This window comes from Bos grunniens, chromosome 3 (genome assembly GCF_055505025.1).
Source record: "Bos grunniens cultivar Pamir isolate PY7600 chromosome 3, Bosgru_T2T1.0, whole genome shotgun sequence".
Taxonomy (NCBI): domain Eukaryota; kingdom Metazoa; phylum Chordata; class Mammalia; order Artiodactyla; family Bovidae; genus Bos; species Bos grunniens.
The window spans coordinates 88,138,942-88,165,449 of NC_141167.1; the positions used below are offsets into that span (position 1 = coordinate 88,138,942).

The window sequence follows — 26,508 nt, forward strand, 5'->3', positions numbered from 1 at the left end:
TGAGCTATAGTTCTATTCATAATATTGCCAGGCTTTACTGTGAGGCCATGCTTTTTTTTTTTTTTAATCAGTAATAACATTGCTGATCTTCAGGCCTGGGGCCTGGCCCCGTATGGCCCTTACCTGCTTCCCTTTGACCCCGGGGCCAGGTGGGTGGGCCTGGACCTCGCAGGGTCCACCAGCTTCAGGGTGCTCTCTGCGCTGGTGGTGCCTCACAACGCTCTCCGCTCTCTACCCCACTCCACCCGCAAACTCATTTTGGCTTTTCCTGAGGATAAACAGGGCATTTATGTAATGAAATATAAATAGGGGGACTTACATATTTTTAAATGAATAAAGACAAACAAGACCAGAATTCCAGATTGCGGCCTCCACCCTCGGGGTCCTTCCTAGTGCCAAGCCCTGTGCCAGGCACTCTGCGTACATCTGCTCGTGGAATCCTCACACAGCCCTCCCTGGGAGGCAGGAGCTGTCATCAGATAGAAGCTTTTCACCCAGCAAGGGCCTGACACTCACATAATTCAAGAGAGGTGGCTGCCCACCTCTCTCAGGGCACCAGCCAGTGTCTTTACGGTTGGCGGAGCGGGGTCGTGAAGGGGTGAAAGTGAGAGGTGGGGGAGGTGTGGGCCGGAGGGCAGGGGCTTTGAAGTCACACAGGCACTTCATTCGCTCACTCAGGCACTTGACATACATTTCCTGAGTGCCTCTGCCCCAGTGTCGCCTCCTCAGGGATGCCTCTCCAGATCCTAACATTGCAGCCCTCCGGCTTGCCAGCGACCTCACTCTCCATCCCATGATATTTGTCATTATAGTAAAAATCACCACTGGTTATTTTGTATGTTTATTTCTTTGAGTGTCTGGCCTGTCTGCCAGAAATAGAACTTCCACAAGGGGAAGCTCTGGATTCTTTCGTTTGCTGCCGTATCCCTCACACTTAGAGCCTGCTACAGAGAAAGTCAAAGTGTTAGTTGATCGGTTATGTCCAACTCTTTGCGACCCCATAGACTGTAGCCCGCCAGACTCCCCTGTCCATGGAATTTTCCAGGCAAGGATACTGGAGTGGGTAGCCATTCCCTTCTCCAGGGGATCTTTCCAACCCAGGGATCGAACTCAGGTCTCCCGCATTGCAGGTAGATTCTTCGCTGTTTAAGCCACCAGAAGAAGGCACTTAGTAAATATTTGTCAACTCAGTGAAATGAGTGAGTGAGTGAATGAATGAATGAAATGGGCTCTCAAATCCAGGCCTTTCTGACTTCAAAGCCCTCAAAGAAGATACTGTCTTCTTCCTGTGTTCCACCCCCTGCTGGGTCTGACCCAGTGGCTTTGGGCAATTATTTCCCTCTCTCTTGGCCTCAGTTTCCTCATATATAAAATGAGAATGTTCCTAGGATCCGTCAGACTTTAGTATTCCAAACATTGGACTCCTGTAATATGAACACACTCATGGATGCAGAAGGTTCCAGTCTTGATGGCAGCCTGGCCCAGTGTCTCAGCTTGCAAGTTTGCAGCAGCACTTTGCTGATGGCCCAGAGGACCCCAGGCCCCATCCTGTGGTGCATCACTGATGTCTTGGGAAGGAAGAAGCTCATATTGAGCTGATGCCTGTGGTTTCCGTGATGCTGTTGAGGGTACCCTTCTCTGGGTATATTAGAATGTGCCGGTTTTGTCCTTGAGCCCTCTCAGTTTACAATGGTGCTTTGTTCCCCACCCCCCTTCTCGTGCTGGTGACCAGAGCTGCCACTCACTAATCTATTTATGGGAAAGTGTGTTGTTGAATTGGCCAGCCTCAAGGTAAATTCTGCTGACTTGCAGGAATCCCTGTTTTCTCCAGTTGTGACAAGATGAACAGTACATCATATCGAATGCATTTCAGGTTGTTCTGATCTAATCCTGCTGCGGGCTGGCTACCTGCAGGGAGGCTCCGAGTTCAGGTGCCCTGGTGACTGCGCTCATAGGAGGGACCTACCTGACCCCCCTCCCCAGCTCTAGCTTTTTATAAAACTCCTAACGTGGCTGAGGGATGGCAGACTAGCTGGACAAGCCGCCATCACGTGTGCCTTAGGTTTTGTTCTCCACTTGAGGGCCTGGGGACCACGATCTGATGACTGGGGAGCAGGAGGGGTTTATCTTGGCAGCCTAGGCAAGAACACAGGCCTCCCCCTGGCACAACTCCTAGGGGCACCATCTGCTTCTGCAGCTCAGGCACCATAGCAGCTTGAGGGGAGGCTGAGGGCTTGAGGGTCCACAGACATACAATCCCACCTTGGGGCACCCTCCGGGCCATGATGGAGAGTTCAGCTGACCCACTGTGAAGCAGAGTCCCAACCGAGAGCTGCGTTGCTTATAGGGAATTCTGAGGTCTTTCAGGCAGTCTGGCTCTGTCCCAAACCCTGACTGTGCCTAGAGTAGAAGGGGACAGTCACTAAAGAATCATTGCCCCCCTTAGATGAAGAGGACAAGAAAGCGTCACTTCCTTGTGTGATCCAAAACCTGGCCTGGGGAGGGCTGGCTAACCTGCAGACCAGGGAGGACAGTTGTCCCCATCTGCCAGGTCTCCTAGCTTCGTTACATGTATAATAGGATCTGGCTGGCCAGGTCTCCTCAAAGGTCAGGTGTTGGGTGGAGCCAGCCAGGAGGTCTGGGTCCAGGCCAGCAGCAGGGCAGGTGTGTGCACTTCTGCTACACAGAGCTCTTGCCCGAGTGTTAAGATGGCACGTGCAAGGGGAACAGAGGCAGCTCCTTCGCTTAGTGGAGTAATGACAGAACACGACGATTTACATCCCTAGAAAGATGCAAGGCAACTGCCGGCCGGGGTGTACGTGGTTTAATTTTAAATCCTCCAACCTTCCCTTAACGAGGAGGTGCTTTGATACAAGTAGAGTGTTGGGATCCTTCAAAGGACTAGTTTCCTTGGTGCTCTATTTGTTTAAGGGAAAGCAGGAAAGAAGGATGGGGAATGACAGAAGCAGGGGAGAGTTGTGCCTCCCCCGCCCGCGCTGTGCAGACATTATCTGCTGTAAAACTGTCACAGAAGGATGGAGAACTGGCTCTTGGCTGCGGTGGCCTTCAGATAATGTCACTGCTGAGCGATGACCCAGGATTTGTTGGCACTGAGCAAGCATCTCTAGGTCTCTGCTGCCAGAATCTTTAGCTGAGCCTGGTCAGTACTCTTGCCTGGGGAATGCTGGTGTCCAGGGGCCCTATGTAAGACCGTTAGCCTTTTTTTTTTCTTTTTTGCAAACATGAATGTCCCTCTGAATCACTTGGAGTTTCTGTAGAAATACATTATTCAGTAAGTCTGGGGTGGGACTGAGAGTCTGTGTTACTGACAAGCATGTTGATGCCACTGGCCCCCAGCTGCATTTGGAATGCAGGTGCCGGTTTCCCTGGGTCCCACCAGTCGGTTTGACTCAATAGAACACAAGAGGGCTAGGACTTGGCTACACCTTGTGCTGCCCTAGGAGGGGAGGGCAGTGGAGCCCTCCAAATGTTCTTGAACATTCTAGGATCTATGATGGTGACAGGTGGCCATGTTGTGATGGGTGACCCTTTATTTGGGTTTGGTGTATGGTGTTACCCCTTCCATCAGGCTTGCCTTTCTGATGATGCTCAGCTGAGAAGGCTCATGGGGAAACTGAGGGTGCAGACCTTGAGGCCCTCAGTGGCCCTCACTGAGGAAGAAGGCAAGCTTGAAGTTCAAGGCCACTGACCAGCTTCTGAGTGTGCGAGAGGGAGTTGATTGGGTCGTGTCCACTCGGACTCCCCACCTCTCTGGTGTGGTCAGCAAACCCTCTCCTGCTCTTCTGGTTTCAGAGGTCCCTGGATGAGAAGGAGCTGACGGCAGCCAAGTCCCACCTTCTCCACGTGCTGGGAAGCAGGGCTGCGCCACCCAGGGGGCCCAATGCCGAAGAACAGCAAGGTGACCCAGCGCGAGCATAGCAATGAGCACGTCACGGAGTCGGTGGCCGACCTGCTGGCCCTGGAGGAGCCCGTGGACTATAAGCAGAGTGTTTTGAATGTGGCCGGAGAGGCAGGCGGCAAGCAGAAGGCAGCGGAGGAGGAGCTGGACGCGGAGGATCGGCCGGCCTGGAACAGCAAGCTGCAGTACATCCTGGCCCAGATTGGCTTCTCTGTGGGCCTCGGCAACATCTGGAGGTTCCCTTACCTGTGCCAGAAAAACGGAGGAGGTAAGGGGCAGCCCTGCTTGTCCCAGAGTGCCCTGCATGTGGGCTGGGCTGAGGGGAGAAAAGAAACACCCCTTTATGAGGCAGAGCCAAGGCCCTTGTAGCCTGGAACTCAGGACTCCAGAGTGAGACTGAGACTCTTTCCCAGGAATGGCTAACAGCTCTTAAGAGGCTGCAGGAGAGAATGTGGGCTCTGGCCCTAGACAGCCTGGATTCAAGTCCCAGGGGAGCCATTTGGCTCTGGGACCCTGTGCAAGTTGCTTCATCTCTCTGTGCCTTGCTATCCTGCATCTGTAAGATGAGAATAATAGTTCCTGCCTCACAGCATAGTTGGGAGAATTAAATGAGCTTTGTATTTATTAATGGAATGCTTACCACTATATCTGATGGGGCTTCCGATGTGGTGCTAGTGGTAAAGAATCTGCCTGCCAAGGCAGGAGACATAAGGCACGCGAGTTCAATTCCTGGATCAGAAAGATCCCCTGAAGGAGGGCATGGCAATTCACTCCAGTATTCTTGCCTGGAGAATCCCATGGCAGGAGGAGCCTGGTGGGCTACAGTCTATAGGGTTGTAGAGAGTTGGACACGACTGGAGCGACTGAGCACATATCTGACACACAGTAGTGAAAAGAAGCTATTGGCCATTACTATTAAATGCTTATAGATGCCAGGCACTATCATAAGCTCTTCCTGGATATTAGGTTGAAATGCATGAAACTGCATCTTGGAACAGCCAAAGCACCAATTTCATATGGTTCATATGGTATTGTCCCCAAAAACCCATGTGAGGAAAAGTTATTATCATCCTCATATTAGAGGCTGTTACTTGAGGCACAGAGAGGTTAGATCACTTGTTCAAGGTCACACAGCTGGTGATAAAGTCAGGATTCAAATCTGGACAGCTTGGCCCCAGAGCCTGAGCCCTTAATCACTACACCTGCTGCCTCGCAGGTTGGAGGGGCCCTCATGCTGCCCCTCCAGAGGGGGATTCACTCCCCACAGAGGGTCTTACCCCTGGTATCAGACCATTTCTACTCACTATTCTAGCTCCTGGGGTGGGTAAAAGCCCCCAGGCCTTATCCCCTAGCACCTCTGAGGTAGGCTGGAATGTTCCAAAAGCAATTTGCTTTGAAACCAGGGGGAAATGAACCAAAAATAAACAACAACAACAACAAAACGTACCTAGTGGGCTTTGACAATTCCAAGCTCAGACCTCTGGTCCTGGGAGCCAGCAAAGAACTTTCTTGCCCCTGGGTCCCTGTGCCCTGGGACTGCCACGCTCCAGCCTGAAAGTGTGGGCCCAGCTAGCCCTGTCACTTCCCTCCCTGCCCCATGGATCTGCCATGTGGGCCCCCCAGAGATGCAGCCCTATTCAGAGTCCTTCCCTCCCCTCTGGGATGCTCTCACCAGTCCAGAAGGCAGAGCCTGGCTCGAGACTTCTCCTCCTTTGCCAGTTCTGTTGAAGAGCAGGGAGTGAGAATGTCCACCTGACTTAGGGCCAGAAACTTCCATCTTGCCACCAGGGCACAGTCTCTTCCCTCTGTACTCTCCTTGCTTTGAAGATCTTTATTTTTACTCACCCAATAAATAGCTGCGATCAGAGCTTTCAATCTATATGGCATGCCGTGTTGTGCTGTGCTTAGTTGCTCAATCGTGTCCAAATCTTTGTGACCCCATGGACTGTAGCCCACCAGGCTCTTCTGTCCATGGGGATTATCCAGGCAAGAACACTGGAGTGGGTTGCCCTGCCCTCCTCCAGGGGATCTTCCCAAACCAGGGATCGAACCAAGGTCTCCAACATTGCAGGAGAATTCTTTACGGTCTGAGCCACCAGGGAAGCCCAAGAATACTGGAGTGGGTAGCCTATCCCTTCTCCAGGGGATCTTCCTGACCCAAGAATCGAACCAGAGTCTCCTGCATTGCAGACAGATTCTTTACCAGCTGAGCTACCAGGAAAGCCCCTGTATGACAATGGCCAGGCCTAAGTCACTGAGTTGATATAAGGCCAGCCCAAAGAAAAGTTACAAAGGGAAGTGTGTGATTCCCTCAAGTGCTGTGAGATGTTAAAAGCTCAGAGTACCCAAAATGACTTCATAGGGCACGTTGCATTAGGGGCTCTGGCTGGCAGCCTCCGAGCGCATCCTTCATGGCTGAGATCATCAGTCCGCCTGAGCATCCAGCGCTGAATCACAGAGTCCTTCTCCCACCCCACATTCCACCGCCCCCCTGCCCCCAGGCAGCATTCTTGCCGAAGTCTGTTAGTTCCCAGTGTCATCAGACCGTTGCCATGGCACTAGACATCACTAACAACCCCCAAAAGAAAAGCATTATCAGGTCTCAGGACTCAGCTCCCCATTCCATGCTCCTACCTTCATTTCGCATCCTCTCTAATTCTTGGAATCCCTCTTTATCTCTACCTTTAACTCCTACATTTTACTGGTTTTTATAGTCATCTTAAATGTGTTTTGGAAGGAGGTAGATTGTCACAGGAGATGGTTGGTCTGAGAGTCAAAACTCTGGTTTTGAGCCCTGAGTGATCCAGTGAGAATTGCTTAATTTTGCATGGAAACTCCAAAACTCCACCTAGCTCCACCAGACGTTGACAGTTTCTTTATTCTTCATCCTCGCAGTTTGCTTGTTTTTCTCTTTATTTTTATGAGAAGTAGGCAGATGGTCATCAAGTGCTTACTGTGGGTAAGTCACTCATTTAATCCTCATGGCAGCCCTGTGCAATAGATGTACAGTTGAAGCGTATGAACTGGGCATTTTCTTAAGTAAAAAATGATCAAATATCAGCAATTTCATATGATTCTACCTAATATTTTCATCCTCTTTACATAGATAAGAAAACAATGGCACAGAGAGATCAAGCAATTTGCCCAGTCACAGAACCAGTAAGTGGTGGAACCAGGACTCAGGCCCAGAAGGTCTGACTTCAAGGTCTGGATCTCAGCGCCCACTCAGCATGCATCTCAACAGGCTGAGATCAAGGTGGTCTTTCAAAGCCCACCTTGGAGCTTGCTGTTAATAGCAAGACATGCTAGAGATCCAGGAAGCCTCAGAGATCCCAGAATCTAACTCTCTGTAGTCACGTTCTGCTAAATTTTATAACTCCCTAAACAGTGCTCCCAGCTGTTTAGACTGATGACCTGAGGCCCCAGAAGCCACTGAACCATCAAAGTAAATTCAGATGTGTCCCCAGTTGTATTTTCTAAGGTAGAGGAGGGTGCATGTCCAAATGACTTTAATAAGAGTTGATATGAAAAAGCACCTGTGATGAACCCAGGCAGAATGCTGCTCATCCAGCCTGCAGTCCCCTGAGCCCTGTGGTTAGCTAGACCTCAGTGTGTTGAAGAAACTTCCAGTCCAGTCAGAGTCCTGGGGCCTGAGTGGTGGCTGGTGGCGGCTAAGTCTTTGCAGCAGGACCTGTCTTTGGACAGCAATTACCTGGAGCCTCTCCCTAGTTTCTTGGGAAGAGGAGAAAAGCATCCACAGAAGATGCCATCCTACTTCTCTGACCCTTGAGACCTGTCTCCCTGCACATCTTCCCCGACCTGAGGACTCGTGGGTGAAATACAACACCAGGGAGCCTGTGTCCCTATGCTGTCCTTCAGATCAGTCCTCTCCTCTTCCGTTTCCCAGAGCTGGAGACCACGAGACAGAGCTGGGTTAAAAGATAGAACCAGGGGTCCTTCAGGCCCCCCTCCCTTTATATGATGCAGAGGCTCTTTAGTGACAAGTTAAATTCATGCGTTCATGTGACCGTGTGCACGTGTGTGTTGCATGAATTAGATGCTCTTGTATAAGTTGTGGGGGGTTGCTCCCCTGGGCGCCTTTTCTGACTAGCTCCATTGGACCCACGCCCCTCTCTCAGCAAGTATATGCTCAGTTGCTCGTGTGTGATGCGTGTGCAGATGCTCAGGTGAACCCGAGGTGAACCCGAGGGTCCCACCAGCTCTCCTGGGATAGTGTCTGTGCCTTCCGTGGCCCAGATAGCTCCACTGCACACCCTGGTATAGAATAGCTAACGATGGGCTGTTGCCAAGTGCCGAGTCATGGGCCCCAGAGGTGCCTGACTCCTGGGTTTATTACACATGTTGGGATGTTGCATTATGGGGAACAGAGCAGTGTGGCTGGGGGGTCTTCTAGAGGCTCCCAGCTTGCAGGGCTTGGTCTGGGGATAGTGGGGACCAGAGGCACCTTTAACAGACAGCCAGGGCTGTGCCAATAACACTGCTCACAGGACTGGGTTGTTGGCACAGCTCTCCACCAGGGTCAATTGTCTGTGTCCAGACATGGTTTTAATTCCTCTGCTAAATGCCCTGTCACTTGGAATCGAGATTGTGTCTGCAGTGAGACCTGGGACAGCAAGCTAAATTTATTGTCTGGAATCTTTAGTGAGATCCATTCTATCCTTTATGATTCTCCTGGCTATGCTTTCCTAAGCTGCTAATTTCTCTTCCGTTCCTCCCAATTAGCTATAGATTAATGGCGATGCTTGTCAGACTCTGTGTCCCTGGAGAGCTTCCAAGCTCTGCTTCCCTGGAGCTGTCCAGTCTGCTGTGTCGGCATCTGGTCCCCCCAGACTTGGGGAGGACGGTGCCCCAGGGTCTGTGCCTCTGAGGGGCCAGTGAGTGGGGGCTGCTCCTCTGTGGGCGGGAGGGGGTGTGAACAGGTGTCCACAGAATGCGTAGGGAGGTAGGGCTGTCTGCCTTGTGAATAGCAGGCGTTGACATCCATCTGGCTCCTCCTTTAGTGTTTCAGGTCAGTGGAGCCAAGGGGAAGAAGGAGGTCTGGGCAGCCAGTGTGTAGTAGGTTGCATGTGTAAGCCAGAGCATTCCTGGAGGAGCACAGGGCCTGGAGACAGTTTGAGGATGATTGGAGATGTGGCTGAGGCTGTAGGACCTGGCTGCCACCCCTGCCTTACCTGGCTGCCATGCTCCAGACGCCCTCCCACATTCCTCCCTCCTCCCCAGGTGCCTACCTGGTGCCCTACCTGGTGCTGCTGATCATCATTGGGATCCCGCTCTTCTTCCTGGAGCTGGCTGTGGGCCAGAGGATCCGCCGTGGCAGCATCGGCGTGTGGCACTATGTGTGCCCCCGCCTGGGTGGCATCGGCTTCTCCAGCTGTATAGTAAGTTGGGGGCCGGTGGCGGGCACAGGCTGGGAGGCAGCGGGGCTGCTCTCAGGCACAGGGCTTACAGCCCAGAGTCCTGGGAGGGGTGAAGGGCAGGGAGGGAGACCCTCATCCTGAGTACTGCATCCAACTGGTGTCTCAGGACCACATACTTCCTAAACTGGAAGTTGGCACCACTGCCTGAATGATGTAATATTTGGGATAGTTATGAAGGAGGAAAGGCCTGGGACATCTCAGCCAGAGTCCTCTGGGGACACGTGGACCATCCCAGATACCCGCTCTGCTTACCAGCCCATCAGCACTCTGTGAGGCAGGCCCATCCTTTCTCCTGGGTTAGAGGGTATTTTATTTGGGTGAGAAAAGGCAGCCTTGGGGTATGGTGTCTCCTTTCCAGTTTGCTGTGTGCATGAGCAAAGCTGAAGAAGGCCTCAGGGGTCTGTGGCCGACCCAGGAGGGGTGTGGCTTTGGAACAGTGGGAGATGAGGAGACTCCACTGGCCTGGATGGGAATGCTCCATGAGGGCTCCAGGCTGATCCATGGGGCTGCAGATGAGGCCCTGCTTAGCTCTCCAGGTGGGGAAACCGAGCCTCCCTTAAGAGCAAAGCCTGCAGGTGCCCATGCTCACACCAGGGATAAAAACTGGAATCTGCCTCTGGAAGGATCTGTCAGGCCTGGCAACAGGGCCAGCCCAAACCTGCCTCAGGCAGAGACTAGGAGAGATCACCTCTGCACAGGTTGACATGACCGAATACAGCGCCCTCTGCTGGGGCTGGCTATGTGTATGTGCATGAGTGTGAGTGGGGTCTCCTCCTTGGAGGGCAAGCATTCCAGTAAAGGCAGTGGGTATCCCTCCCACTATATTCCCACACATGTAAGGTATGCTGTAAGAGTGTCTGCTCATGCATACCAGGGCTCAGACAAAATTGATGAAGCCAGGGTCTCTCAGCCCTCACACTGCCCAGCAGTGTCACATACATCAGATAGCCAGGCCCCTGGAAAGAGAGGAGGTCTCTGGCTATAGGCAGGGGTCTGCATCCCAAGTGGATGCAGAAAATCTCTACAGTAGAAGCATTACTTTCAAAGGAAACCCCTTTGACCCTCAGTCAGGATGCATGTGCTTCTGTTTTAAATACAGTTCTACCAAGGTTGATTATCATGTTCTGAAAAATGAGAAGTCATGTCTTTCTAGAGGCAGGCTTCTGACAGTACCAAAGAGAAAGCAGCATCCTGAGAGAAGGGCGGACATGGGAAGCCAATAAGAAGCATCTACAAAACCTCAATAAGCACAGCTGTCTGAGGCCATTTACTGTGGCAGCGATAACTGGGCATGCCTCCATAGCCCCATAGGGCCGTTCTGGAATTATAATCCTGAGTCATCAGGAAATGATGGGGAAGTGCTTCAGGCATCTTAGAGGAATGTCGAACTGGAAAGGATTAACAGTTTAAGACTTCATTGCTTAAAGGAGAGAACTTTAATATCTGAAGCATTCCTTTGTGGATTCCCCAAATAGCAGATGAGTGGAGCATTAGGAGCAGGCCCTCTGCTGCCACCGTCCCATCTCTCCTCTCCCTCCTTCATGGAGGAGGGGATGGGGCGGAGCCGCCTGCAGCCTCTGTGACCCCCCTGGAACCCCGTCTGCAGGTCTGCCTCTTTGTGGGGCTGTACTATAATGTGATCATCGGGTGGAGCATCTTCTACTTCTTCAAGTCGTTCCAGTATCCACTGCCCTGGAGTGAGTGCCCTGTCTCCAGAAATGGGACCGTGGCAGGCAAGTATGGTTCTTCTAAGGAACCCACCTGGGGATTCCAGCTAGCTCTGTCCTAGGAACGAATCCACAGAGCCTAAGAGAGGAGGCTTAGGCTGTTGATGCTACTTTCTCCCTTCATCCCACTCTCTCCTTCCCCCACTGTGTCCACAAATCCATTTTCTACATCTGAGTCTCCATTCCTTCCCTGCAGATTTTGGGATTTCATTGACTTGCTGTGCCACCTTGGATAAGCCACCTAATCTCTCTGATCCTCATCTCTCCCACCTTCTTTTTCTTTTGACCGTGCAGCATGTGGGCTCTGTTTCCCCATTCAGGGATTGAACCCTTTCCTCCTACATTGGAAGCATGGAGTCTTAACCATTAGACCACCATGGAAGTCCCCTCATGTCCCCTTATGATGATCTCTTGCCAGCCTGTCCCACAGAGTTCTTATAGGGGTTGAATGAAATAGTGAGTGTAGGAGTAACTCTGGAAATTGTGAGTTTTGTTTAGTTATTGTTAACTGCCCTGTGTTACTCTAGCACTATTCTGTCTGGAAACAATCTATATTCACATGCCAGTCCTATAAAGGGCTGGGTGATTTATGCCACCTCAGAAATGGGTAAACTGAGGCTCAGAAACAACTTTCCCATGGTCACACCACTGATTTCGCTAAGGATCTAGGATGAGAATGTAGGTGTCTGGCTCCTAGGTCAGGACCTTTCCCAAGGAACTTGAGGCCAGTTCTGCCTAATCCTTCCTGCTTTCCATTGATGAACATGGGCAGGGGGATGGCATGAGCGGGAATTCAGTTAGATCAGTGTGTCCTAAAGCCTCCCAGGATCTGCCAGACCCTGGCTAACCCAGAACAATACAGTCCCTTCCTGTTACCGTGCTCAGCTGCCCTGGATTGGGGTCCAGCCGGGGAGGTGGTCTCACAGGCTCCTGTGGCCGCTGCTGCCATTTCAGTGGTGGAGGCAGAGTGTGAGAAGAGCTCAGCCACTACCTACTTCTGGTACCGAGAGGCCTTGGACATCTCCAACTCCATCTCGGAGAGCGGGGGCCTCAACTGGAAGATGACTCTGTGCCTCCTCGTGGCCTGGAGCATCGTGGGCATGGCTGTCGTCAAGGGCATCCAGTCCTCGGGGAAGGTGAGTGGCCAGGGGGCCGGGACACCCACACTTACTCGGGGAGAGGGTGCTGCAAAAAAAGTGTGAATGGCAGGGGCGGAGAACTCTGGGTCACCCGTGAAAGGTCCGAGATGGGAGTGTCACTGCTGTGGTATTGGTCCCTGTGGACAGCCCACCATGGTGGGTTTGTGGAAGATCATTGCCGTGACCCCAGCTGCCTCCATGCTCGGATAACTCAGGGCTGCTCTGCAAACTTTAAGGAAAAAAAAAAAACAGGAATATTGAGCTAGAATGTTTGGCTAGACCCTTGCCCCTCATCTTCCCTAGCAAAAATCCTAGAAGAGCCTGCTCAGCAATTTTTGGTGAAAACCAACAGTTCACTGTATATGTAACTAACGGGCTCTGTGAATAGGTGGGTGCTCTGAGTGAAGGGGACTTTGAGAGCCTCTGAGGATGCAGACCAGCATAACCCCACACAGCTTCTCCCAGCAGGTCATTTTCCCTTCAAATAAGGACCCTTTCTTCTTTGTCATGTATCAATATTCATGGACTGCCAGGGCTGGAAAAGATGTTAGAAATCCTATAGCTCAATCTACCCATTTTACAAATGAGGAAACTGAGGCTTGGAAAAGGGAAAAAAATCTCACCCGTGGTCAAACAGCCCCAGGGCTCAAACTAGAACCTTGTTTGTCTGTCTGAGGCTCCAGGTTCTTTGGTGGATTTGATGAGCAGGGAAACTAAGCCCTGGAAAGGTAGTGTGATCTCAGCTACCGCCTCTTCTCTCTCCAAAGGCCAGACTAGTAGCTAGCACTTCATGTCACTCATCACACACTGCCACATTTATGAGCGCATTTGGACCACAACAACCCTCAGAATCATTATACCCATTTTACAGATGAAGAAATGGAGGCACCCTGAGGTTAAATAAATAGCTCAAGGTGACATGGTTGGAAAATGGTAGAGCTGGGATCAGAGCTCAGGTGGTCTAACTCTGGACATGTGTGCTTTTAACCTTTACACCATCCTCCCCCAAAAGCCCTCTTGGTTTGTTTCAGCCAGTAAACTTTTTGTAAGCATCTCCTTTGTGGGTGGCTCTGTGCCAGGCACATGGGGATATAGAAATGTTCAAGAAATGCATGTGCTAGAAAATAACATATACTTTATAATCACAAGAGGCAGGACCTTCTTCTGATGCTTTTGTTTGGGAGCCGTGCCTGTACCCTCCTGGATGCTTTCTGTCAAAGGAGCTCCAAGGACAGGGGAGATCCTTAGGGAGTCCCCTGGAGTCAGGGACATGAAGACATTAAAAAAATGAAGAGGGAAGAGCAAAGGGTTCCTCACCCCAGTGGCAGCCTTTGGGGGTGGGGAGGCTGCGGGCCCAGCCCCAGCAACCCTTGAAAGGAGAAAACAAGCCTCAGGCACAGCCACACTGACTCCAGCCTGTCTGTGTGCCTGCTTCTGCCGTGGCTCAGTGCCAGACGTGTGGTGGGTTTGGCAGCATGCCCGGGGGGGCCTGGGGCTCTGCTTTCTACTGCCATCAGAGGCAGCTCGTGCACCCCAGCTGGAGCAGCGAGGGGGGTGGCAGCTGCAGGAGGGGCTGTGCCCCACAGTGGGTTCTTGTTCTCTCTGCAGGTGATGTACTTCAGCTCCCTCTTCCCCTACGTGGTGCTGGCCTGCTTCCTGGTCCGGGGGCTGCTGCTGCGGGGGGCCATCGATGGCATCCTACACATGTTCACTCCCAAGGTAAGGGTCACAGGCTCCTGGGGAACATGGACAGCTCTGCTGGGCCTCATCTGTTTCATGCAGTTTAACAGTCGCTGAGGGCCTGCTGCGTGGCGGGCTCTGTGTTGGTTGCTGGACGGAGGCACCAGGGACAGGAGCACAGGCCCTGCACGCAGGGTTCCAAGGAGAGAGACAACACATCAGTGTGGGTGAAATCCGAAGCTTCAGCGGGGAGTGACATCTGAAACAGCCTCGGGGTGCAGATAGATTTCAGCGGAACTATATGTGCAAGTGTGGAAAGGCACTGGACGTGCTTAAGGCCATAGTGGAAAGTCAGCTTTGGCCAGGCTGTGGGGGTGGGGGTGGGGGTTCCTTGAGTGAATCTGTGACAGTAGGAACCAAGAAGATGCCCAAGAGAAAAAAGCTCCCTGGGAACCCCAACTTGTACCCAAATCAGGGGAATGGGGTTACTATTTTATTAAAGGTAAATGACCACGTGAATCATGATTTTACCCATACTGAAGCCAGCCACGTTGCTCTCATTTAATCCTCCCAAGAGCCCAGTGAGGGAAGAGCAGGATCATGGTGCATGGCTCCCAGGGCTGCCTCAGGGGCATAAATGTCCTGAAAGTGGACGCCCAATTTCCTAAGCATGGTCTCTGCCCACCAGGTGGCCCTGTCTCTCTGTTGCTCTTCAGACCACTAGGCACAGCTGGCATGCACCAGTTCACTGAGGAATAAGAGAATTTCAAATGCACATTGGCATGCCCTTCAAGGTAACCCTAGGCAAGAAGTTCACCCTAGTGGGCAGGCTAGAAAGTTCAGTTCCAAATGCCAGCTGATCAGTAGCAATATCAGGGGCCTGGTGAAGCTTCAGTCTGGCCTGGCAGGGTTCTGGCCCTGTGCCTGCAGACTGGACCTTGTCCAGTCCTGTACCTTGACCTTGTCCCTTAATAGTGCTGTCTCACACATATGTTTGAGTAAACACACACACACATTAATGATTACACAGAAGCTCCATACAAATGACACAGAGAGAAGAATCCAGATCTAGTGGAGTTTGAAAGCCCCATTCCCTCCCAGTTCCCCTGCTCTGCAGCTACAAACAGCTGATGTTTAGGGGTGGGTGACAAGGCGCAGGACACACACCCTTCCACATTCATCAGACAGTGATGATTGGCCCTCGGCATTCTTGGATGTAACATTTGGGATTTCTGTGTGAACGAGCACAGAGGTCTGCTCTATGAAGCACTTAGGAATCTCCTGAGGCATTAGTGTGACTCTGGAGCCACCTGGCTCGGGTATGTTGTTGTGAACATGTGATGTCTGACAAAGAAGAGAAAAATGCAAACCTGGGTTCTTTGGGGTAAAACAGCCATGAGAAGAAAGTCAGTGGTTTTTATGAATGAATTCAACTGTATTTCTAGAAACGTGATCAGTCTACTGTGTTCATTTGAGACTTTCCGTTATACTTTGTTGAATTTTATGAGAAAATTATATACTCTAGAGATGATCATAAACGTGGAGATTCACACAGGTCTAATAGGCCCCTGGGTGGCGTTAGGAGAGCCTGGGACTTAACTCTAGAAGCCAGTGGAACCGATTCATAAGATTAGCTACCAGGCCCAACACACACAATACTGTTCCCTTCTGATTCACTGATTTACCACTCTTTAAAACATCTTTTTAAGTGAAACATCTCAGACATATAAACACACATATAATAATATAATAAACATTCTTAAGAAACAAAATATTACAGATGCCATAAAAGTGCCCCTGGAGAAGGAAATAGCAACCCACTCCAGTATTCTTGCCTGGGAAGCCCCCTGGTGGGCAGCTGTCCATGGGACTGCAAAAGTGTCAGACACAACTTAGCAACTATGCAGCAACAATAGCAAGTATCCATTCTCTTCCCATTCACTTCCCTTTCCCTAAAATAACCACTATCTTGAATTTGGGGTTTATTCTACTAATACACTTAAAAATTTTTGTACTATATATATGTGTATCCTTAAACAATATAACATATGTGCATACTTTAAATTTTTATATAAAATGCATTATATGCAATCTTCTGCAGCTTGCTTTTATTTTTGCTAAATACTCTTTTTTGAGATTTTAGCTATATTGATACATGTAACTCTAGTGCATCCATTTTTATGACTATTGTATTCCACTGTAATGAATTTATTCATTACATGGCCAGTTGATGGTCAAGCTAGAGGATTAATTTACTTATTCATCCTCTAGTTGATGGTCATTTAAGTTGTTTTCAATTCTCACCATTGCTACTAATGCTAATAAACATATGACACAGATGTTCATGAGTACATGTTTCTCTAGGGTGTATATGTTTTGCAATAGAATTGATGTCTCAGAGGGTATGCATGTCTTCAGTTTTACTAGATGTTGGCTGAATCGCTGTCCAAAGTGGTTGCATCTATTATCACTCCCACCAGTTGTTGATGGGAGTCCCACTTGCTCCATGTTTGTTACACTCAAATTTTTGCCAATTGCAGTGTACATCTGATTTTTGCCAATCAGATGGATGCAAAAAGTTGATGTGCACTTTGAATAATAGGAGTGCTCCTTTCCCACACCTTTTCTTGGATATTCAGAGAACAGTGTGGTCCCACTTTAGCATTTGCAGAGGACCAGAGTCTTCATGAGGTGAAGCTTAAAGAAATCAAATCTGAAAGGCTCTAGAGGAACCAGGTCAAGAACCAGCAGGTGTGGGACCTGCTCCATCTAGCTCTTGTGAGTTTCAAGTATGCACAGAACCTGGGGGTTGGGGGGGGGTGCATCTTGAGACCTTGAGCAGGAAGCTCCTACCTTTGACCCTGGAGGGATGAATTGAGTAGGGAAGGGGAGGCTTGAGGGCCTCAGAGGTCAAAGGATCAAGAATCTCCTTCAAAGTCTGTGCCATTATTTGTTTTAGGCAAGTGAGGCTCAGTGGTGATAGCTGGAGTGAAGTTCCTATTTATTACAAAACTTTCCAACCATCTGCAAAAAGTGTGGACCCATGCTCAGACACAAATGTCTGTCTGTACATGGCAAACTGCTGTTGCACATCTGGGACTGTTTCAGCATGGGCCTGGTGAGATATGGGGAACCGGGAGGCATTTCAAGTCCATGCTCTAGTAGAGTGCTATAGAGTGCCAGGGTGGCTGTACACGGGCGCCCTGCCTGTGAACTGCTCCATTCAGATCGACCACAGTGTAAATGACATCACCAGGGGTTATGCCATTTGGCAGTGGTGGGAGAGTCCAAGATTTCTGGCCAGGGCATCTCAGAATCAACCTTAACAGAGCATAGGCCCTCCATGGTGTACTGAATAATCAGGAAGATGCCCCCTCCTATTCAGTCTTCCAACATGAGAAATAACCCAAGCTAGAGGCCCTGGACTTTCAGTCCATGTTTTCAAGCTGTTACTGGGTGTGATGAATACAGTGTGGCCAGGACACCTTGATAACCCACTAGCACCTTTGATGGGAGTCCCTCATGTTAGTGGCTAATGAACTTCTTGAACTCTTTGGGCTGCTTCTCTCCATCCAGTTAAAAACCCAAGTCAGTATGGGGTACCATACATTAAATGATGTGAGCTGCCCAATATACAATGGATTAGAATAGATTATCTAACCACCAAAACCTCCAGGGAATGTTTATCAAAATTACAACTGTTCACTGAATTCCTGTTATGTTCTGGGCACTGTTGTGGATCCCGGAATCCAGCAGTGAACAAAGCAGATAAATTTTCTGGCCTTGAAGGAACTTATATTTTAGTGAAGGGAGACGGCTAATATAAGATAAAGGAGTTGTTGGATGATGTTGCTAAGGAGGAAAAGAAAAAGCAGAGAAAGAAAGATTCAGAGCACTGGGGAGAGGGCTGCATAGCTAGTGTGCTCAAGGAAGGCCTCCCTGAGAAAGTGACATTTGAGTGAAGACCTGATGGAGGTGAGGGAGCAGAGCGTGTGGATATTTGGAAGGAGCACGTTCCATTCCAAAATAAAACAATAAATGAAAAGCCCTTGAGATTGGACAAGTCTGGCATTCTCAAGGAGGCTGTTGTGGCTGGAGTGGGAGGGGAGAGAGAGAGGACATGCGGTCAAGGGGGCAATGAGGAGCCAGGCCAGGTGAGGACTCTGCTGTTTACTCAGGGTGTCGTGGGGCCTATTGGAAAGTTCTGAGCGGAGTAGTGACATGATCTGACTTCCATCTTCCCAAAGTCACTCTGGTTGCCATAGATGTCTGAGGGGGCAAGGGTAAAATAGGAAGACCTGCTAGAAGGCTCCATCCAGGTGCCAGAATTCATCCAGGTGGGAGGTGACTATGGACGGAGCCCAGGTGACATCAATGGAAGTGATGAGAAGTAGTCAGATTGAGGATATATTTAGAAAGTAGAGTTGTCAGTATTTGCTGCTGGATTGGATGTGACGTGTGAGAGAGAGGGATGACAAGGACAACGGCAAAGCCTTTTGCCTGACCAACTAGAAGGATGGGGTTGACATTTATAGACATGGGGGAAGATGGTGGGGAGAGACGGTTTGATGGGGAACTCTGAGAGTACTTTTGGAACATGGCGGAAGTATACATTTGGGAGTTTAAAGTTGTGACTGGTTATAGTCACTTGGAGAGTCAACATAGAGAAAAGGACTGAACACTGAACAGTGGGGTCCCAGCTTGTAGAGGTTGGGGGAGAGATAGTCATTGAGGGAGGTGGAGAAGACAGGGAGATAGAGAGAAGTGGAGAGAATTCCATCCAAGTGGAGAAAGTGCTTTAAGAAGGAGGGTCAAGTCCGAAGCTGCTGAAAGGTCAGATGATGGGGACTGAGAAAGGGCCAAGGCGTTTGGCCGCAGCAGGATCACTGGTGCTTTGACAAGAGCAGTGGGTTCAAGGGAAAATAGGAGGGGAGGAACTGGAGACAAGTAACAAAGACCACTTATTTTCAGGAGTTTTGCTGTGAGGGGAGCAGAGGAATGGAAAATGCAGTGGTAACCAGAAGAGAACTGTGAGATCAAAGGTGTTATTTCAGAATGTTATGAATTCTGATGATAAAAATAACCCCTCATATATTACTAGTGGGAATGTAAAATAGTGTAGCCGCTTTGGAAAACAGTCTGGCAGTTCCTCAGAAGGTTAGACAGAGTTAGCATGTGACCCAGCAATTCCACTCCTAGGCACATATCCAAGAGAACTGAAAACATATGTTCAAAAACTTGTGCACAAGTGTTCCTAGCAGCATTATTCATAATAGCCAGAAGTAGACACCCCCCAAATGTCCATCAACTGATGAATGGAAAAATAAAAGGTAGTGTAGTCATACAATGGAATATTGGCTGGCCATACAAAGGAGTGAAGTACGTGCCACACATGGATGATTTCATCCTTGAAGACGTTATGCTGAGGAAAAGAAGCCAGTCACAAAAGACCGCTTATTATGTGAATCTGTTTGTATAAGATGTCCAGAATAGGGGACTCTGTAGAGACTGAAAACAGACAAGTGGTCACTTAGGACTGGGCTTCTGAGAGGTTGGGGGGGAAGTGGGGAGCAGTGGTTAATGAATATGGGCTTTCTTTTCGGAGTGACGATATTCTAAAATTGGTTGTGGGAATGGTTGTACAGCCCTGTGATACACTAAAAACCATTGTATTGCACACTTTTTTGAAAATAAAAAAGGGGGGGGGGATTGATGCTATGGGAGAGGAGGGAACGAAGTCCTTGAATAAGCAGGAGAGATGGGACGCAGCGCCCGGGCGGAGGGGTTGGTCTTAGCTCAGAGCAGACGTTGTCCCCCAGAAGCAGGAGCGACGGGCCGGCCAGCCTATGGCACAATGCTGTCAGCTGAGAAGCGCTGGCCAGAAGCTTCTCACTGTGGGAACTCTCTTCTCATTGGGTCATTTTTCGATGTGAAGTGGGCAGCAAGGTCATCAGCTGAGAGTAGAGATGGTGGGGGGGGATGGGGTTGGAGGCCTAAGGAGGGATGAGTGTGACGTAATTGCACACGAGATGGGGAGTGTGTTCACGCAGGGTGGGTGGGGGACAATGGAGGTTAAGGGTCGAGCGCCGCGGTGAAGACGGCAAGTGTGGTTCCAGTTCCACGGTGGACAGCTATTCACACTTTACCAGCTCTGAAGGCAGGCTGCTCCTACAGTGAAGCAGTTAAACCAATCATGTTTTCCAGCAGACAGTATTTACTATGTAAGGCATCTTATGTATATTAACTCATTTAAATTCATAATGATTCTAGAAGTGTTATTGTTAAAAGATTTTTTAAAAAATCTTTTTGCCTCGCGACACAGAATGTGAGATCTGAGTTCCCTGACCAGGCATCAGCCCCACTCCCCCGGCACTGGCAGTGCAGAGTTTTAACCACTGGACTGCTAGCAAGGTCCCAAAGTATTATTATTCTTCCCATTTTGCAGCTGGGGAGTCTGAAGCACAGAGAGGTAAATAATCAGTCTGAGGTCCCATGTGTCAGGGCCCAAGATTTACATTGTGTCCAGCACTGCTGCTTGGGGACAGCCCAGAGGAGAGGGAGGCTGGACATCACCCGGGTCAGGAGCTTATCAAGGTGACAATGGAGAGATTGCTGGGCAGATGAGAGTGTGAGGAAGGAGTATGAAAAGGATGGATATTGACTAAGTCGGTGATGAAGGGAAGTTAGGATCCAAACAGGGTGAGGGGCAGTGAAATGGAGGGAAGCCAAAGGGCTGGAGTTCCCAGCAAGGCTGAAGAATGTTGTAGAGTCTAGATACTAGAGGTGAGCTAGAAAGTTGGGTGTTTTGGAAGATGGGATCTTTAAAATTAAGGTTTACTTGGAGCACAGCTACTAGTCATGACAAAGGCCATGGTGTGACTGTAGAAGTGGGGGGAAGGAGAAGAGTGGGGAAGGTTGCAGGAAAATGGGGTGCCAGAGGATGGTTAGGTTCTAGATCTCATGAGTCCTTCTGATGGGCTACCAAGTAAGGGTTCTTGGCTTCCCTCAGGAAGAATTCAAGAATGAGCCATGAATGAATAAGTGAAAGCAGGTTTATTAAGGTACACAAAGGTAGAATGCAGTCTGTCTCAGCAGGCAAGAGGAGTCCCAGGGAATGGAAAGTTCAGTTCAGTTCAGTTCAGTCACTCAGACGTTTCCGACTCTCTGCGACCCCATGAATTGCAGCACGCCAGGCCTCCCTGTCCATCACCAACTCCCGGAGTTCACTCAGACTCACGTCCATCGAGTCAGTGATGCCATCCAGCCATCTCATCCTCTGTCGTCCCCTTCTCCTCCTGCCCCCAATCCCTCCCAGCATCAGGGTCTTTTCCAATGAGTCAACTCATCGCATGAGGTGGCCAAAGTACTGAAGTTTCAGCTTTAGCATCATTCCTTCCAAAGAAATCTCAGGGCTGATCTCCTTCAGAATGGACTGGCTGGATCTCCTTGCAGTCCAAGGGACTCTCAAGAGTCTTCTCCAACACCACAGTTCAAAAGCATCAATTCTTCGGTGCTCAGCTTTCTTCACAATCCAACTCTCACATCCATACATGACCACAGGAAAAACCATAGCCTTGACTAGACGGACCTTTGTTGACAAATAATGTCTCTGCTTTTGAATATGCTATCTAGGTTGCTCATAACTTTCCTTCCAAGGAAAGTTCAAGTGGCCCCCACATATAGGGTGGTTAGTTTTTCTGGGCTGGGTAATCTCATAGGCAACTGTTTCGGGGAAGAGGGTGGGGATTTCCAGAAATTAGGCCATCACCCACTTTTTGGTCTTTCGTGCTATCTGGAAACTGTCCTGGTGTCTGTGTGTATCTGTCATGAAGCTAATATATTACAGTGGGCATATAAGGAGGTTCAGGGTCCACTGAAAGTGGAATCTCCTGCCATCTTGGGCCTAACTGGCTCTAACCAGCTTTTGTCGTATCCTCAACAGCTCTGGCATTCTTTTAATGGTTGTGCCCTGCCCCCTTCCCTCCTGTCTCAGAAGGGAGAAGGAAAAGGGACCCAGAGGCAGATTGTTGGAGGGGACGTTGATGGAGATACGGAACTCACTCAGATGACGATTCTCATCACTCAGATGACGATTCTCATCATTCAGATGACGGCAGCAGTAGTGCTGGGAGGCGAGGCAGTGCACAGGGGAAGGTGAGCGAGTGGACTGGAGATCAGGCAGCACCCTGTCCACCCAGGCCCAGTGGTCCCAAATGTGCAAGAAAACAGCCTTCACCCGAGAAGCTGCCGGGGCCACCTCGGCTTTACGGTCATTTGCTCAGCCCTTCCCTGCGTATCAGGCTCCCCTGGGAGCTGCAAGAACCAGGAAAAGCTACCAGTGCTCAGGCCCACCCTGACTAACCAGAATCCAGCAAGCAGACTCGTTGATCAGGATCGCTGGGGGTGGGGTCCAGATGGAAGCAGATTGTCAGAGCTCCCCGGATGATTCTACTGTGCAGCCAGGATGGTGAGCTGCTGAGTCACAGCAAGAAGGTAAAGAGAACATCCAGAGATGGTTTGCAGCAGTGGGGGATTGTGCTGATGACAGAGCCCAGTGGTAGGGTGCAGGCAGTTGGAGAGGGGCATGGAGGCTCTAGTCAGAGCAGGGGACAGACCTGGCCATCCTGGGGTTGAAGTCCTTGTGAAGAATGACCCAGGAGTCATGGGCATCTTGCAGCAGCCGAGCTAAACTGGGCCCTGGGACCAAGGACCTGGCCTGGTGGTCTCTCAGTCTGACTGTGGAGATGAGGGTATGAGCGGGCAGGGGTAGAGGGGGAAGCTTGTCAGGAGCCCTGGAACCCTGTGGATTCCCAACTTTGTAGGATGGGAGAGTGTTGAAATTTGGGGTGATATCTCCAGTGGACAGTAGGGAAAATATGAGGAGAAAAACAATAAATATGCATGTGTGTGATGTGTGTGTGTGGTGTGTGTGTGATGTGTGTGTGTGATGCGTGTGTGATGTGTGTGTGTGATGTGTATGTGTGATGTGTGTGTGTGTTGTGCGTGTGTGTGTGATGTGATGTGTGTCTGTGTGATGTGTGTGATTGTGTGTGTGATGTGTGTGTGTGTGATGTGTGTGTGATGTGTGATGTGTGTGTGATGTATGTGTGTATAATATTTATGGTGGTGGTAGTGTAGTCGTTAAGTTGTGTCTGATACTTTGGGACTGTAACTTGTCAAGCTCCTCTGTCCATGGGATTCTCCAGGCAAGAATACTATAGTGGGTTGCTATTTCCTTCTCCAGGGGATCTTCCCAACCCAGGGATTGAACCTGAGTCTCCTGCATTACAGGTGGATTCTTTACTGCTGACCCACCAGGGAAGCCCCTTAGTAGTTGGACAAAAGTTCATTTGGTTTTTTCCATAACATCTTTACCAAAAAGCCCTGAATGAACTTTTTGGCCAACTCAATATACATCATTGATATACATATGAAATATCACAGGAAGGGTAGGCAAGATACTGGTACCATGGTTACATCTTGGGAAGACGAATTGAGTGTCTGGAATACAGGGGTGAATACCTTTTTGTGCCTTTTCAGTTTCAAGCCACATAACCCCTTTACTATTAATCAGTCGTGATAGAAGCCACACTTTTTCAGGGCTGTAGCCCAGCACAACCTGAACCAGGCAGGAGCTTTGGGCATCCGCTTTGTGGCCTCTGGATGAGACGAGTGAATGGTTCTGCCTGATGAGGATGGGCCTCAGGGTCAAAGGTGTATGGTAACCCCTAGAGAAGAGAAGTGGGTTCCCTGCAAAGGCCCAGGCATAGCAGTTCGTGGAGGAACTTTGTGATCCCCACAATCAGAGTCAGGCTTCTGAGCAGGATGGTAAGGCAGCCTTGATCCCAGGGGTAGGCTCTGGAGTTGGACGGTCTAGTTCCAAGCCCAGCTTATCAGTCAGTCATGGGAAGACTAGTTCCTTGTCCCCTTGGGGCCTCAGTTTCCTCAGCTGCAAGATAGGGGGACCCATGGCAGCTTGTTCACAGCACCACCAGGAGAGCATGTAGGATTGTCCTGGGGTGCAGAGACGGTGTGGTGAGCGTTAGCTAGTATTTCTTCTCATCCATCGTGAAGGTGACACTGTTCTTGGGCAGCGGGAACCTGGTGCCTCTGTGCCATCTGGTGTCTATGGGCCCATCTGTACTGAAGCAAGGGCACGCGCTTCTTTTTTGCACCAGTCCAGGCGAGGGCTCATCAGCTTCTTGTTGATTCAAAAAGCATCTTCATGCCGCTGAGTCAAAAGCCGTGGAACACCTTGCTCCCTGCGTCAGCAAGTGACTCAGCTGTATGCCTAGCAAATGGCAGGAAGCTACTGCTCTGTGCCAGGGAGGGCACCCAGAAGCAGGTTCGAGCCTCGACTTCAGTGAGGAAAGCCCATTTCCCACCTCTCCTCTTGCAGTCACATCCTGACGTCTGGAAAAGACTCTGGGCTTTCTGAGGTCTGGCTGTGGGCTCATCCTCTGAACAGTATCATCAGGACCTTGTTGAAATCAGGCACCATGATCCCTAAAATCCTGAAAGAGCACCTTTAAATTTAAGGAACACAGGCATTCGATGGTGAAGGTGCCTGTTTATCCCCAGATGAGCACTGGGCTTCTGGTCATTTCCACTGGCAAGGGTGCCCATCCATGCTGCAGGCTGGAAGCAGGGATGCCCAGGAACCACTCACCAAAGGCCAAGCTTTGGCTCTCTCGGCTGCTTTCCTGGGGGCTTATTAATGTCAGATTTGGATCCATTACTGTACTTCAGAGGAGTCTAGAGGTGGGAGGGGGAGGAGAGAGAGTTGGGATACAGAGGAAGCAAGAGTGGCCATGTGTTGATAATATGCTGAAGCTGGGCGATAGGTACATGGGGGTTCATGACACTATCCTTTCCACATTTGTACATTACACAATCAATGTCTCATAGTTTTAAAAATGGAACAAGAACAGCAACCAGGTATAATCTTAATATACAAACAAACACAAACCAGTTTTTGTTTCTATCCAAAGTCCTTGCATGTAAGACAGTCCTAGCCCATGTGTATGCATGCTCAGTCACGTCTGACTCTTTGCGACTCGATAGACTGCAGCCTGCTGTGCTCCTCTGTCCATGGGATTCTCCAGGCAAGAATACTGGAGTGGGTTGCCCTTTCCTCCTCCAGGGCATCTTCCCGACCCAGGGATCGAACCCGAACCTCTTGTGTCTCCTGCATTGGCAGACAGTTTCTCTATACCTCCTCCGAGAAATCCCACACACCATGGAGCCAGCTCTGTTGGTAGTTTGGGATGATGGTGTCCTTCCTTAGGTGGCTGCCTCCCTTTTTGAGATTTGGCCCTGATGGTGGCCTAGGAATTTATCCACATCTTAGTTTTAGGCTTAGGGAATGGTGAAAATCCTAATGATGATGTGTGTTTAGGTCTCACACATGGCCCTGACCTTTTTGTAAAAACTTTAGTAATGACTGTTGTTCAGTTGCTAAATCTTGTCCATCTCTTTGCCACCCCATGGACTGTAGCCCTTCAGGCTCCTCTGTCCATAGGGCTCTCCAGGCAAGAATACTGGAGTGGGTTGCTATTTCCTCCTCCAGGGAATCTTCCCAACCCAGGAATCAAACCCGAGTCTCCTGAGTTGGCAGGCAGATTCTTTACTGCTGGGCCACCAGGGAAGCCTGGTAATGACTGACCTAGATCAAAAAGGAAAAAAATCACTTTAGAAAGAGAGAGGGAGAAAAGAGAATGAAAGGAAGCCAGCTTGGAAATAGCCTTGTTTTATAAAGTAGAAATTTAAATTCTAAGGATCTTCTTGTCCTAGAAGACTGGATCTTAGCACAAAAGGGCTGGCACTTCATAGCCCCTGATCTGGTCCTTCCTGCTCAGCTCACCTCCAGGACACAGGTCAGACTCTGTCTGTCTCTTTCTTACCCTCCATCACTTTTCCCTTCTCTCCTGTGTGCCAGGCACTGCTCACACAAAGATGAACAGGAGATGGGCTCCACCCCTAAGAAGCACAGAGTGTGGAAAGAAAGACAGACACATAAGCCTGTCATGCGGCTGTTGACAAGAGCTGTGAGAGCCCAGGGACCACAACTGGCTCTGCCAGAGGCAGTCAGGAAAAGCTTAAAGAGCAGGTGATATTTGTACTGGGTTTTGAGAAATAAATATGTGTTCACCAGAAAGTGAATGGGTGCAAGGGAATTCCAGGCAGAGGAAACAGCCTGGACGAAGACCAGACTGTAAGGTCATGATGCTTTTGAGGGGTAGTTCGGATGTTCAGAACGTAGGATGGAAACAGATTTTCCAGCAGACAGTGCTGCTGCTCAGTTGCTCAGTCATGTCCAACTCTTTGCGACTCCATGGATTGTAGCCTGCCAGGCTCTTCAGTCCATGGGATTTTTCAGGCTAGAATACTGGAGCGGGTTGCCATGCCCTCTTCCAGGGATCTTCCTGATCCAGGGATCAAACCCTCATCTCCCATATCTCCTGCTTTGCAGGTGGATTCTTTACCCAATGAGCCACCAAGAAAACCCCAGTAGATAGTGGGGAGCCATCAAAGATACTTCAACATGCAAATGACATGACCAGAGCTGTGTCTGTTTCAACTGGTCCTGTCTTACAAAATTTTGT

General features: G+C 49.9%; 1 protein-coding gene across 2 annotated transcripts in view; it reads left to right on the forward strand.

Moving 5' to 3' along the window:
* The window catches only part of SLC6A17 (solute carrier family 6 member 17), a 55,511-nt gene that overhangs the window by 12,689 nt on the left and 16,314 nt on the right, over window positions 1-26,508 (forward strand). For both annotated transcript variants that reach the window (XM_086391720.1, XM_086391721.1), the window contains exons 2-6: window positions 3,814-4,187; window positions 9,161-9,318; window positions 10,964-11,090; window positions 12,039-12,220; window positions 13,832-13,942. In XM_086391720.1, the coding sequence (XP_086247846.1) occupies window positions 3,902-4,187; window positions 9,161-9,318; window positions 10,964-11,090; window positions 12,039-12,220; window positions 13,832-13,942 (864 nt within the window). In that variant the 5' untranslated portion in view covers window positions 3,814-3,901. The remainder of the gene's footprint in view (window positions 1-3,813; window positions 4,188-9,160; window positions 9,319-10,963; window positions 11,091-12,038; window positions 12,221-13,831; window positions 13,943-26,508) is intronic.